General features: G+C 37.5%; 1 protein-coding gene across 7 annotated transcripts in view; it reads left to right on the forward strand.

The window, feature by feature from the left end:
- CHD6 (chromodomain helicase DNA binding protein 6) overlaps positions 1 to 14,985 on the forward strand; it is a 146,506-nt gene that overhangs the window by 38,927 nt on the left and 92,594 nt on the right. For 6 of the 7 annotated variants that reach the window (XM_088154339.1, XM_025166561.2, XM_025166647.2 and 3 more), the window contains 2 exons: positions 4,156 to 4,286; positions 6,645 to 6,700. In XM_088154339.1, coding sequence (XP_088010465.1) covers positions 6,668 to 6,700 — 33 coding nt within the window. In that variant the 5' untranslated portion in view covers positions 4,156 to 4,286; positions 6,645 to 6,667. Of the gene's footprint in view, positions 1 to 4,155; positions 4,287 to 6,644; positions 6,701 to 12,460; positions 12,504 to 14,985 lie in introns of all 7 variants that reach the window. The other variant, XM_088154341.1, reaches the window with a different exon arrangement.

Raw genomic sequence — 14,985 nt, forward strand, 5'->3', positions numbered from 1 at the left:
TAAATTATTTCCTGTTGGATTCTAGCTCTGGCCCCATCAGTTTCCAAGGACTCCCTTGGTTCCTCCTCATCTTTTCAGGATGAATCCTTTTTGGGATCTGTGATATCAGTGGTTATGCCAGATCTCTAGGCAGCATCCTAACTCAAGATCTTCATGGTTCCATTTCAGTCAATATAGTCTCTGGCTTCTGTATATTTAAATAATCTTTTATAACTGGATGACAACACAGCTTTTAGTTCTCCAGAAGTAATCTACAGTACTGATGATCCAAAAATTGGGACATTTGTGGTCCTGCATTTCTTCTTTGCTGACTTTGCTTTGCCTTGGGACCAGTGTGAATAGTATCTATTCTAAAGTAAACTGAAGCAGATTTTATAGATTCAGAATCACTTTTCTCCTGTATATGTTATGTCTCTGAAGATTCCCTGGAGAAATCACACAGAAAGATGCATAATTGGAACTTGATTTTGTTTCAGCTTTGTTCAAGGAATGTGTCACGCTTGGGAAAATGAAAATAAATCAAAGGGAACAGAATAACAGGCAAATGATTTTCAACAATAGTAATAGAGAAGGACTACCTAGGATAGGCTCAATGATGTTTTATTTGGTCAGTATGATTACCACATATTTATTTTTGTCCATATGGAGGGTAGCTTTCTGCCTCCATTACTGCTTGCAAGAGGATTCTGTTGTTTGGTGTTTGTTTTATAAAACGATTAGTCAGATTTTAAGAAATGTCCACATAAAAACATCCTTGAGAGAAGCATAAAACCTGTTCATTTCCAACCAAGTAAGTAAGCAATCAGAGCTTTTAGTGATTGTTGTGTGAGAACCTTCTGATTTTCATAAGAAAACTCTTGCTCATTTTGAAAATTGGGCAGCCTCATTTGAGATTAAAGAGAGAAATTTTAACACTTGGATACTTAAATACAGAGGAAGAATTCCAACATGTTTATTTGTGAAAGTATAGAGATGATCAGATATGTGAAATTGGTATGCTGGAAAGTTCTGCAGGCAAGAATAGGACAGAATAGTATAGTTATAGATAGTAAGAAGGTCTTCACACATTGTGGTTATTACTTTGCAAATATATATTTTAGCTACTTTTTCATGGTAGCTATAATCTGAGAAGTGACCATTGGCAGTTCATATTTGTTGACTGCTGGTTATGAAATAGGAATTTTGAGAGCTGTTGTGAGGATTGCTACATACTGTGGCACAATGTACACATTTCTAGTCATGCTAAAATCTAGGTGTGTAAATGTTCAGTGGTGGTGCTGTCACAGCAGAGACATGGTGGATTCCTTGATACGTGTTTATAGTAAGGCATTTCTGTACTGTTTTTCAGCTCAGAGAATTACAATAAATTAAAACAATTACATCAAACAATTTAAAATATTATAAATATTTAATCAGATATTTAGAACAAAAATTCAAGAGACAGAATATAGAGAATTGGAGACGTCTGAAAACCATATGAGGGAAAGTCACTAGAAATTTGGTTAGTTTGAAAGGAATTTTACCACCTGGATTCTTTTGTCGAGAAAGGCCTATCTTGAATTGGTATGATAAAAATCAGGGCCTCCTTTTGCCAAGCAAAGGCTTTGGGCAGCAATGAATTGGTATTCTTTCACAAGATAACAACACCAAAAAATGAAGTTGTGAGTGTAAGTATAAGACGATAGAGAGAAACCAGACATATCAAAAAAAAAAAAAAAAAGCAAGAAAACTGATGATCATAAGAAAGGAGATGAATAATTAGGCTTGGCTTCTAGGCTATAGGAGGAAAAAAGGGATTAGACCGTTTAATGAAATGTAATGCTATTTAGCCATCATGGCTGATATATGTCCAGTATGTCTCTGACTACAGTCGTTAGGAATATGTACAGAAGAATGCTCTGGCTTGTGGGCCTCCTATAGGCATCTGATTGGCCATCTGGGAACAGAATGTTGAATAAAAGCATTATTCAAGTGGTGTACATCGATCTTTGCAAATGAACATTTTTTACAAACCTAGAATTAGTTCAGGGAAAACCAGTTTTGTGAGTTTGCAGCAGAAACCAGCTATGCACAGTGCTGATTAGTTAGTGCTTAGGACACCATGAATGCATAGCCCCTTCTTGGTGCAGTTTTGCAGGCTTTAAAAACCTGTGTGTGTGTTTTTAAAATTAAGTTGATACATTAGCATTTAACTGCATAAATATTCACTAATTCTTTTAAAAAATCACTGAACCATAGAAAAGAGGAGCAATACTTAAAGCTAAACCCAAGTTTTAAATTTCTCTCAAATGTTTCTGCCAGTTGTTTGGCAGAACTTGGAGATAGTTAGGCTCACCTCATGGGCAATAAAATGTGGGAATGCCTGTTTTTATTTTTTATTTATTTTTTATTTTTTATCTGCGCTCAGTCGTTACCGACTCTGCAGTGACTGCTTGGACGAGTCCTTTTGCAGTTTTCAAGGCAAGGTGTTTCGGAAGTGGTTTGCCAGTGCCTCCTTCCTAGAGCAGAGCCCAGCTGGCGAGCGCAGGAGGTGGGGTTTCCGTTGCTTCACGCCCCTTTTCGGGCGAGCACGGTTTTTTTTTTTGCGCTTATGTTTTTATTAAAAGCAGCTCTCTGTCCCCAACCATTCACTGTGTTCTACATGTGTCACAATTTTGTACTTGCCTTTTTTGAAGAAATATAATGACAATTAAATTTTCTACTTTGGGCATGCTTGAATTTTTCAAGCACGTGCAGAGACATGACAGTTCCGCATTTCCAACAGATACTGATTTAATAGAAAAAAGCCCAGAATACTAATCATGCAGATTTTTTAGAGTAAAAATATACTTTATTTACTCACAGGAGACTTTATTTTTTTTTTTGGTCAATACGTTTGCAAACTACTGTATTCTCTCCTTCACTGCACATGTTTCAGAAATCACTGATAGTTAACTGATGGTTATGCTATTTTTGTTTTCTGCATATATATCTTTTGAAACAATTACAAACATTTGTATATATGGAATATACATTGTTTTTAAAAAAATTAGCGGTGCCCTGGAGCTCATTTGTAATCAAATTATTTTATTCATTGACTCCATTAGGTCTTTGGTAGTGGTGAAAAAAAAAACAAATTTGCTTGATGCAGTAAAAGGTACTTGAGTAGCACAGGTTAAGTCTTGAGACTGGTAAGGTGTACTTGAGTGGTTTACAATGGCTCTTAATCCAGATTTGCTTTTTACTTAATGGAACCATCAAATTAGAGTCTCTAAAATAAGATGCCAGGCCTCTGTATAATGCTAAATTAACTTTCTTGGTCTTCAAGTGTTTCTGAACTTATGCTGTTCTGTGGATATTGTAACCTTGCTTCAGCTTGATTTTCTCGAGAGAGTGAGATTTCAAGAGAGAACTTTATTCCAGGAAGCTGATAAAATAACTTCCCTGCTCCAGAGATGTTCTTCCTAAGTTTTCTGAACGAACCTTTCTTTAGCTTTCTTGAGATGTTAGTTCCATTACGTTGTCCATTCTCAAATTAGAGTGGCAGTAATGAATCCCATATTATGTATGCATGGTAGAATTTGACCTGGGCAAAATTCCAGCATGCTATATGCCACTAATTTGCTGCTGAACTTCCTTTGTAATGTACTTTGTTGCATGGCTTTTGCTACAGTAGTAAAGCACTTTGATTCAAGAAAGCAGAAGACACAAAACACATTTTAAGTGTTCGTGGGAAGAACCCAACCCAACTCAGTCCCACATATCTGGAGGGCAAAAAGTAAGGAAGGCAAGCAAGCATTGTATCTCTGTCTAGGCAAAATGCTGATTTTAGAGGATTTGTGATGTTCTTCCAGAAGCTGTAATCACTTGCAAATAAATAATAGTTTAATTGTTTTTACTAATATTTAGGGATTCTCTACACTGGTTTGCAAGTTAGGTTAAAAAAGTTAGAATTACAATAAAACTATTATCCAGTGCCTAGGCTCTTTTTCAAGTCACCTGTCATGAAACATTCAGTCTTTGGAATAAGGTCACCGATCTGAATGTCATTTCTCATGTAAATGTCCTCTGCTTTGTTTTTATGTTTAAAAGTGCTGCTGTGATAACTCTGTCTCTTGTATGATTTTTCTTGTAATAGGAAAGAAATACTAAGACTATTTTATATGTCTCTTGCAGGATACTGAAATAAAAATGGACAGATTCTGACTCTGAAGTGTTCGCATTCTCTTGTTTCCCAGTTTCTTTTGAACTGAGCAAGTTCCTTCATTCCTCTCCTCAAAAAAGGCAATGTATTGCACCTGGAAAAGGCAAGTGCATTTTCTTTTTGTGTTGCTAGGGTGGATGGAAAGTAGTATCTGGCTGTTGCTTTGGTTGTTTTTTGTCTTCATACTTTCTAATTTTTTTCAAATTAAAAGCTATCCACTTGACTAATTTTGCTGCAGTTTGGTGGTAGCAGTCAGCATGGACTATCATTCCTCCTCCTTGTTTGTTGATTTATGTACTCAGGAGCTCAAGGCAGGGTACAAATGCTCCTTTTTCCCCGCAACAAGAATCCTGTCAGGTAGATTGGGCCAAAAGACACCCAATGAGGAGCTATGGCTGAACGTGGACTTGAACATGTGTCTCCCAGGTTCCACTCCAATAGTTTAACCATTATACCACACTGAAGCAACAGTTTGAGCACACTTATTTTTTGGCAGCCTACCTGTCTGATCCATGCAAACTTAGGAAAAAGCCATGCATTGTTATTTTCTCTATAGGACCTGAGTGCCTGTATTTTACTTGTATTAGGGGTGTTTGCTGCTACTTAACATTTGCATGAATAATGTTAATGTTACAACAGCAAAACCAGAAACACTATACTGCAAATGCCAGGCTCTACAAACTAGAAAATTCTGCACTTAAATGCATTCCGAAAACTCAATATCTAGAAGACATGACCATTCACATCAAAGCTGAGTAAATGAATCAAAGCAACAGGAAAGTTTTTGCATTTTTACATGCAACCCAAAGTTCATCATCATCAGTGCACAAGAGCTAAAGCTGAACAAACTAATCAAAACCAATATTAATTTTGTTTGATTTACTGAATGTTGATGTATATGTGTGCTCTGTGCATGATCTTGTATCTTGTTGATGTTTAGCTTCTGCTTACATTTTTAACTGTCATAACATTAATTAAAATTACTATTAAAATTAACTCAAACTCCAAAGGCGAAGATCACAATTTCTTTCCAATCAGTAGAAATGGTAAGGGCAAGGCCCAGCTCCCAAAAGAATGCACTCTGTATTCTTTTGCTGGTTGTATTCCATTCACCTGGGTAGTTGTGATCAGGCTGTCTTTAATGACTTATATTTATTTATTACATTTATTTGTGCATTGTGCAGTCACAAAGACAGTAGATGGTCTACACCAACAAAATACATAACAACACACAAAACAACTCTAATAAAAACAACATTCTAATTAACTAAAAAAAATTAAAATCCAACCAAAACAGAAAGGCAACCCAATACCACTATTAGTATCCCAAACCAAATACCCTTCAAAACAGAACCATCTTAATAGTTTTATGAAAAGTCAGAGTGGTGGGGGCCAAACAAACCTCAGGGGATAAGCTGTTCCACATTATCACAGCTTCCACTGAGAAGGTTTGCCTCTAGGCATCTATTTCCTTAATTTCTTGTGAGATAGGAGTTCTGTGCATCTCCTCCCAGGATAAGTACACAAGATAGGAAAATTCTGGTTGGAGAGAGTGCTCCTTGAGGTAAGCAGGAGCTAACCCATGTCGGAATTTTATATTCAGCACTTTCTTTTAAGTTAATCCTCTTTCAACTAAATCCAGATCTGCATTCCAACACACCTGAAGATCACCAGTCTGCCAAAAACTGTTTTGGAGCAGTAGAGGAAAGTAGGAATACTGTACATGCTTATTTATTTTCCTTTAAGATTATTTACATCTCATTTCCATAGAAAAACACTAAACATGGCATAACCTTATGGGTAACAATGTATTCACTGAGTTTTAGAAGCAATATGGTAATAATAAATTATAGTCATTTGAATACCTTATCCTCTGAAAAGATATTGCCTTTATTTATAAACTGGAGCTATTTGTCAATATCTCTGACACTGTAGTGTCATCTTGTGTTTACAAACTTATTTATAGGGCATTCCTAATTATGTCTGTTCAGCAGTGAGTTTTTCTACATTTAATAGGGCTTATTGCCTAACAAATGTGGTTAGGATGTAGTTGTAGTTCTGATTTTTTTTTTTTTAAAAGCAGAATTCTGTGTCCACTTAGCTCTGTCCAATGGACCAGATTTTAAGAGTGCATAAAATGTTCCTTCTCTTTCTCCAGATGGAATTTGTTCCATCAGTGAAGGACGTAAATTGGATTTCTTCCATAGCAAAAAACAACATTGTCTTCTGATATTGTAAAAGCTAATAAATACTTTGAAAGGTTATCTCACAGTAAACTAGCAAGTCTTTTATGGTGTCACAGGGACTCTGTTATTTATATTCTAGAGGCTCATCTTTCCTGGGTAATATTTTTATTTAAGTAAACAGTAGCTCTTCTGAAAGAGCATTATATTAAAAGACTTCTCAGATTGATCTTGTATGTTTGAATTTCTGGAATGAGTTTTTGTTTTATATTTCACAGAAGTAATATATACCCCAAAATTGATGATAATGAAAATACAGAAGAAAGAAAAACAGGTTGGTAAAGTTCACCTTTTGCAAGAATTGACGTGTGGAACATTCATTGTATATTGCAGTTCAGCAGTTAGTTTCATAATTTCTACTTGAATTTGAGGTCATTGATTTTGTGGGGGGTAGGGAGATGGGGCACTTCCTTAAGAATTTATTGACAAAGGAGAGATTATGAATCAGCTGAATATAATGGGCTCTGACTTGAACTACAGGTGTTACAGAATTTATACTACCCTGGACATAGAGGCTTTCTCATGGCTTGATGTAGGAGGTAAATCTTATAAACAACAAGAATGCCAACGATTCCCTTTTTTACAGTGTTTCTGCCAGCAAAATAGTTAGTAAATGCATTGGGTTCATTGGAGTTTCTATTGTCAGAGCTCTCTGAGGGAAACAGTAGGCTTGCTGAGCCTAAAGGAGACTGCTCAAAAAGTTCCTGATTCAGCAGTGAGCTCTGCCATGTTCTCATCATAATATGCAGCTCCTTCAGTTCCCCTGACCTTTTATCTGGAATAAAAAGATAAAGTCTCCCTCAAGATGAACTTAACTTCTAGTAGTTACATGTCCATGTCTGTAGTGATTTGCCATTTCCTTGTTCTATAATGTTTTGGGACTGTGCTTCACTTTTTCAAGATCAGCCAAGCTAAGGTGTCACCAACTGACCTGGGTTATCCTTATTTGCACTATAAGAATAAGAATAATACTTAGAAAGCAGAGCTATTGTAACAAAATAAATGATAGAATTTATCAAAATACTATCCAATGCTTCCTTCATATCTCAAAAAAGCATATATAGTGGTACCTCTACTTACGAACGTCCCTACATACGAAAATTTCGAGATACGACCAGCTTCGGCACCAAAAATTTACCTCTACTTATGAACTTGCCTCGACTTACGAACCGGATCCGCGGCCATTTTCCCTGCTGCCACACGGTCGCGGCTTCCTGTGGGCGAGATCGCGGTAGCAAGGAGACGTTCGGTGAGGCTTGTGGTGTGTTTTGTGGCGTTTTGGAAGGTTTTGGAAGGTGTTTGGTGTGCTTGTCAGCATGGCTCCAAAAAAAATGCAGAGCAGGCTTGGCAAGAATAAGGCTTTGAAGGAAAAAGTGACGATCGAACTTAAGAAGGACATTATAGAAAAGCACGATCATGGTATTCGTGTGACTGATCTGGCCTCAGAGTACAAGATGGCGAAGTCGACCATCTCGACTATTCTGAAAAATAAAGATGCCATCAGAGGAGCTGATGTGGCAAAAGGAGTGACAGTCTTAACGAGGAAGAGGACACAAGTGGTGGAAGAGGTGGAAAAGCTGTTGTTGGTGTGGCTGAATGAGAAACAGCTGGCAGGTGATAGCGTGAGTGAAGCTATCATCTGTGAAAAAGCCAGGAAGCTGCACAGAGATTTACTGTGGGAAAACCCCTCTACCAGCGCAGCAAGTGAGGAATTTAAAGCCAGCAGAGGCTGGTTTGAGAAATTCTGAAAGAGAAGTGGCATCCACAGCGTGGCAAGACATGGTGAGGCTTCCAGTTCTGACAAGGCTGCTGCAGAAGCCTACCAGAAAGACTTTGAGGACTTCATGAAGGCGGAAGGATACGTTGCTCAGCAAGTGTTCAGCTGCGACAAGACAGGGCTCTTCTGGAAGAAGATGCCAAACAGAACTTACATCACGCAGGAGGAAAAGGCACTGCCAGGGCACAAGCCCATGAAGGACAAATTGACCCTTTTGCTGTGTGCGAACACAACCGGCAACCTGAAGATTAAGCCGCTGCTCGTGTACCATTCCCAGACCCCTCATGTGTTCAGGGACCACAATGTGAACAAGGCCAGACTGCCTGTCATGTGGAGGGCCAATGCGAGAGCGTGGGTCACAAGGCAGTTGTTCATGGAATGGCTGCACGAGGTGTTCGCACCCAGCGTTAAAAAATACCTGTCTGAGAACCAGCTGCCTGAAAGGTGCCTTCTCCTGATGGACAATGCCCCGGCACACCCTCCAGCCTTGGTGGATGACATGGACGCCGAGTACGACTTCATAAAGGTCAAGTTCCTCCCCCCCAACACGACACCTCTTCTGCAGCCCATGGACCAGCAAGTGATCTGCAACTTTAAGAAGCTCTACACAAAGGCGCTCTTCACCAGGTGCTTCAATGTCACTGAGGAAACATCCTTGACTCTGAAAGAGTTTTGGAAGAAACATTTCAATGTCCTCCACTGCATCAGCCTCATTGACAAAGCCTGGGGAGATGTCACCTGCTGGACCTTAAACTCAGCCTGGAGGAAACTGTGGCCAGAATGTGTCGCTGAACGTGAGTTTGAAGGGTCTGATGCAGAGGTAGTGGAGGAGATTGTGTCCATGTGCAAGAGCATGGGTCTGGTTGTGGATGATGCGGACATAGAGGAGCTTGTTGAGGACCATAAGGAGGAGCTGACCACAGAAGAACTTGCTCAGATCCAGAGTGAGCAACAGAAAGCGCTTGGCGAGGAGCATTCCACTGAGGAAGAGGAGGAGGGGGAGGAGGTGAGCAGTGATGCGATAAAATCCATCATGCAGAAATGGAATGAGCGCCAGGATTTCATTGAGAAGCACCACCCCAACAGAACTGTGACAACCAGAGCATTGAACATGATGAACAACAACATGTTCTCTCATTTCTGGAGGGTTATGCAGCGCAGGAAAAAACAACTGACTTTAGACAGGTTTTTCCCCAGAACTGAGCCTGCAGCTAAGAGGCAAAGAAGAGAGGAAACCCCTGAAGGAGATCTCCCCGATGTCCTTTTGGAGGGGCTCTCCCTCCAAACAATAACTGCCTCCCCACCCCATTCTCCCTCTTCATTCTGTGCTTTTTTTCATGTTTTTGTGGTTTAAAAATAAAATGCATATGTTTCAGAACTGTTTAACTGTATGTATTTACATTGAACCTTATGGGGGAAATGTGCCTTGACTTGCGACCAAATTTGGAGGGCGGGTTAGCCGTATTTACATTGAACCTTATGGGAAAATTTACCTCGACTTGCGACCAACTCGACTTGCGACCAGAGTCACGGAACGGATTAAATTCGTAAGTAGAGGTGCCACTGTATTGATATGTAGATGGTAGCGTGAGAATGCACTTAATTTTTTCCTGTTGCTTAAAAGGTAGAAAATGTAAGTAAATTCTTAAGTATATTGAATGTTCCAAGAAAAAGAACCTCTTTCTTTCCTTTGTATATTTGGATGTGCTGCTGCTTTTGATACAGTGGTACTCCTCGTGAAAATAAATATGCCCAAATAATTGACAACATAGAGGCTGTTGTAATGTATGGGTGCATGGCTCTTGTGCATGTGCATAATTGCACACATACATAGGGTGACTATATGAATTTTGGGGTTTGGGGTACATTTGGAAGTATGGAATAAACTAATGTGCATATGATTTGTACTCTGCTGTCTTTTCAATAGGAATCTTTAAAGGTTGGTTTCTTATAAAGGAATTTGTTCTTTTAAACCTGTTCTAAAACAAAAGTCCTAAAACAACATTGGCAAACAACTTATGCCATTTCTGGAGTATGGCTTTAACAATAAAAGAAGTAAAAGAAACAAAATTAGTTCAGGCCTTCTCAACTGCTGATCCTGCTTCTAAAGTTTTGTCTTTGATTTTAATTAGCCTCATATCCCAAATCTTGTCTTCACGGAGCAGCGTGCACTCACCTGTTTTCTAGCTAAGTTTTGTTTGTTCTTTCAGATGTGGCTGTTTGATTTTCATTATTCTCTTTCCTTTCCACTTTACATGTTTTATCAATTGTATAATTTCATCTCCTTTTACAGGTGCAGAGGTGTATTTCTATGGTTAAAGCCAGAGGTGGGGAATAGAGATTTAGTAGTTGTAAACATCTATAGAATCAGATTATATCTCAGTAAAAAAGTTGTGAATCCAACAGGATGAATAGCTCAGCTAGATAAAGGGCATCTTTCATGTGGAGAAATACAGGAATTTTGCTATATGAACTGGCCGTGGCCTCATTTCATATATGCGTTGGGACTTATAAAAATTGCTGTCCCTGAATTTGGAATCTCAATTTTTTATGTATAATACATTAAACATGTTGAGGAGTAAGAGATAAGGACGGCACCCTCTTTCCTAGGGTTGTAGAAAATCTGGCTTTGGCCTCCAGGCCTGGGGGTGATTTTTATTATTTGTTTAAGGCCCCTGTTTTGTTTTACTGATTTTGTTGTTTATTAGATCATTTTAGTTTTTCCTCTCTGTCTGATTTAATATTTTTAGCTGTTTTTATGTTTTTTCCAGTTTTATATACCATGTAGAGCCCACAGGTGGCCAATAAATTTAAATACATAAATAAAATATTGAGAATATTGACCTGAACTGATAATTGTTACATTGTTTTTTTATACTGTTCTTTCTCCTGCTGTTAAAATAATTTGGGTTTTTGTTTTATTTTTGGTCATATATCCAATATACAGTGTAGAATTCTGCCTATATTGTTCAAGGGACTGTTTTCTTCAAAGCTGAGCATAACTTGTACCCTTAGAACTTAATTTTATTTTTTATAAGGATACTCACATTTTGGCAATTGAAAAAAATTGGGCCAAGGGACCTACAACTATGATAAGCGCCAATAAATGTTTTTGATTCTGATGACTGCCAATACCAAATGAGAAATGTACAACACAGAGGCCTAGGAGATAAGAAGAATACCTCTCCTTATTTGTCTGAATAAAAATACTTAGATGACAAAGAGCGTATCTTGATTATGTGGCTCTTGCTCTTGGAAACTGCAAGAACTCTCACTGAACCTGAGTTCCTTGTGTGTAGAAATTATTTGTTTATTTTTCCTAAGATAGAATTTGAGGAGTTTGGAATGCGCCTTTGTGCTTCAGAGCAGCATCAAAGCAACCCAGTGATTTGCTGCTGCTACTTGTTTTCAAAGCTCAGTGTAGGATGGGGCAGGACTGCATTCCTTGCTACGTAGGAGAGGTAGACATGTATCTTCCTTCCCAAGCGCACTAGTGCTCATGTTTATGTGTTGATTAGCAGGATACCAGTGAGTGCTATGGGAAAAATTCTCCCTTGCATCCCCTTTCTCAGTGAGGTTGCTCTCACTCTTTGGCAGCCAACCATTGAGTTGTTTGCCAAAATAAAGGGAGCATGAGAGCAGAAGTGGCTGTAAGAAATAGAGGGGAAAGAGCGCCTGTGAAATAGAGGAAGCTAAGTGCTCTGCAAAGGCCACAGATCAACCCCCTATGTTCTTTCTCTACAGTTTGTTTAATAAATTGCCAAGCAATTCTTACAACAGCAGTGAATCAACATTTTGTCAGGTAGCACTGGTTGTGGCAAATGTATTCTGAAGGTCTGTTTTGTACATCTTGTTCACCTGCATATTTTACTTCATTTTGAGACTTCCTTTTGCCTTGGAGAATCTGTATTGTTGCCTTTTGTGTGTGTTGCCTTTTATGCGTTAGAGCTGGTATACAAAGATTTATGCTTTACCTTGGAAGTCTATTTTTATCTGTAAAGTACTGAAGCCTTGGCTAGAACTGTATTTACATCACCTCCTTCTCTTTACTAATAGTTTCTAGTGAGGTGGCTTGGAGCATATATTGTTGATGAACTGTGAAATATGTCTTCTCTGAACTGCGTTATTTTGGAAGGAGAAAGGAAGCATGTTAAAAATGCTACCACAGCCTTACAGGATGGGAAATATTTGTGCTTTACTATCTGCAATAATCAAAATTACCCTCCAGCCCTTTGTCTTTTTCTCTCCTTTTTGCAGCTTTGTAAACCTCCTTTGGGTACCTTCTCCATCAGAGGGTTAGGTGAGTGGGCCTAGAGATGCGGCTTACCTTGTCACACAAGTTTGTAGATTTATGATTCTTAATAATTTTAACTGAGTGTTTTTATTTAATCTGTCTTTAAATATTAAAAGTTAGCTTGATACAACTTGTATTGGTGGCATATTGGATTGTGAAACAGCATTGAGCTCTCTGGTTTATCTGAAAAGTCAAAGTCACTTTGATTTGCCATGTTAATTCTGTTCCAGAATATAGTGTTGGTACTTAGAGTGCTTGGTACACTTGAGAAGAGTCTATCAAAAAGTGGCAAGTATATATATTTACTTGTCTGTTATCAGTGTCTGTCATAGCAAGGGCAGTTTTAAACATTTGTTTTCTTTCATTTTTTTCTCCTTTCATTCTGGAAGTGGATGAAAGAAGGGATGGTTTAAAGAAACTTAGGGCAAGTTTTGCTGTGTGGAGCTAGCATATTAATTTGAAAAAACATTGGATTAGTTCTCTTGCACTAAATTATAAATCTCCAAAAATAGTTAAATAAATAAATGTCTTCAAATGATTAAGATGTCTAGTCCTTTATTCCCAGAAATATAGAAGGCTGGTGCCTGTAGACATCTTGACAAGCTTATGTCTGTTTTGGATTTTTTCTTTTAATTTGCAAACAGTTGTCACAACTGCATTCTGATTCATGTTCTGTTGCTACACTGTTTAGTACTTAGATAAGATGGGACATCTTCTGAAACAGCAGTGGAAGCAAATCCAAGTCAACAGAAAGAGCTGATTTTAGCATTGAAGATGCAAACTGCTTTTTAAATCAAGAACAGCTTCTTACTTTGAAACTTAATAAAATAAAAAGCAAAGCTGTACCTGCCTTCTGGTTGGTTGTCTTCTGCATATGCATTTTCTTTATTTTGCAAGTTAGCCATAGAAATTAATATTGGTGAAAGATGTGTACAAAAAAAGCTATATGGTAGAGTCAGCATCCTTTCTCCCGTGATATGTGCAGTGTTAAACCTACAAGTTAAGTATCTCTTGGGATTTTTTTTGTGTAGTGTTCCATGGCCTGTAGTAAGCCAGTCATATTTTTGTTGAACAATTCATCATGGATGGTGGATTAATTACATTTTAGTGACCTCCTTTGAAGTGCTTTTCAAAACTGCCTAAGGAGCTCTATCGACTTTCCAAATACACAGGCAAATGGCTAAAGAAGTAGGTCACATTTTTGAGGTCTACGTATCTTGACAGTCTGTCTTTAAAGTGCAGTACTCTATGTTCACAGCAGTTCCTGATGGGAAACACAGATCTTCTGTTCTACTATGGATGTTCTTGAGTTCCCAGTATTTTTCTCTGCAGACTATGAAATGCTGTATATATTTTGAAATTATAATGGCAAGGGGGGTCTTTGCCTGTACAGAACATTGTTTCAGAATATTCTAAACTGACAGTCCTCTTATTAACATGTTGAGTGACACATTAATTTGAAATAATAGTTTGTTTCAACAAATATAATATCAAGTTTATAGAACACAGACCCATTCTTGTAACTAAGTTGGAATATTTATAGTAGATATCAAAGTCCCCATTAGAAGGAGGGAAAAGAAGAAAAAATTGTGCTGGCTAATCATTAATAATAGCCTATCATATACCATAGATAAATTACATTTTGCATTTGAATAGAATTTTAGATGTTAATGTAATCAGAAGGCACTAATAACTTTAGTGGCTTCTAACTATGTTAGGCAGTACTAACTACATGGTATTAAGAACACAGGCATTTATAATTCTAGTTCTACTCCTGGCATCTTTAGTTATTCTTTCCTGAAGGAAGCCTGAAATAATTTGCAGTATGAGATGACTCCATAGGATCTGATTGTTAAAAAAAATCACTATAGTGACTATAGTATAAATGTGGGTAGGGCTGCAACAATTTGTTTTTCATTTATATGAACAAATTTGCACAAAAACAATTCCACATGCTGCTTATGTAGAAAGTATTCTATACGGCATATCCAGAAAAGAAAATGAGCAAGCATAGAAAAAGAGGAAAAGAACTGCAGCAGTGTATAAAACAGAACTTTTAATTAAAAGTTCTATTTACTTTTAATCATTTTTTGTATTCATAAGATTTTTAAGGAAAATAATTAAAGGTTTATAATGTTTAGACATGGGCATAATCTTATTTATTAAATTTATATGATGCTCAACTCCATCATGACTGCATGGCAAACACCATGAGACAAAACCATACAACAGCAATGTATGTATGCAATCATGAATTGATTGACTGATTATATGCCATCAAGTCATTGTTGACTCTTAGTGTCCACATAGATAGATTTTTCTCCATGATGAACAATTGTGTATACTACTCTAGAAATAAGTTTAACTTAGTAAAATTTATTTCTCAGTAGGATTATGCTGTTTAAAATTTGCAGTCGGCCATTAATTTTCTTTTAGATTACTGAAGACCTATACAATCATGTAAAATTAACCAAAAATAGCTTTTCCT

The sequence above is a fragment of the Python bivittatus genome, unplaced genomic scaffold, assembly GCF_059951505.1.
Source record: "Python bivittatus isolate LINGU-HERP-01145 unplaced genomic scaffold, Pbiv_v1 ctg000700_np1212, whole genome shotgun sequence".
Taxonomy (NCBI): domain Eukaryota; kingdom Metazoa; phylum Chordata; class Lepidosauria; order Squamata; family Pythonidae; genus Python; species Python bivittatus.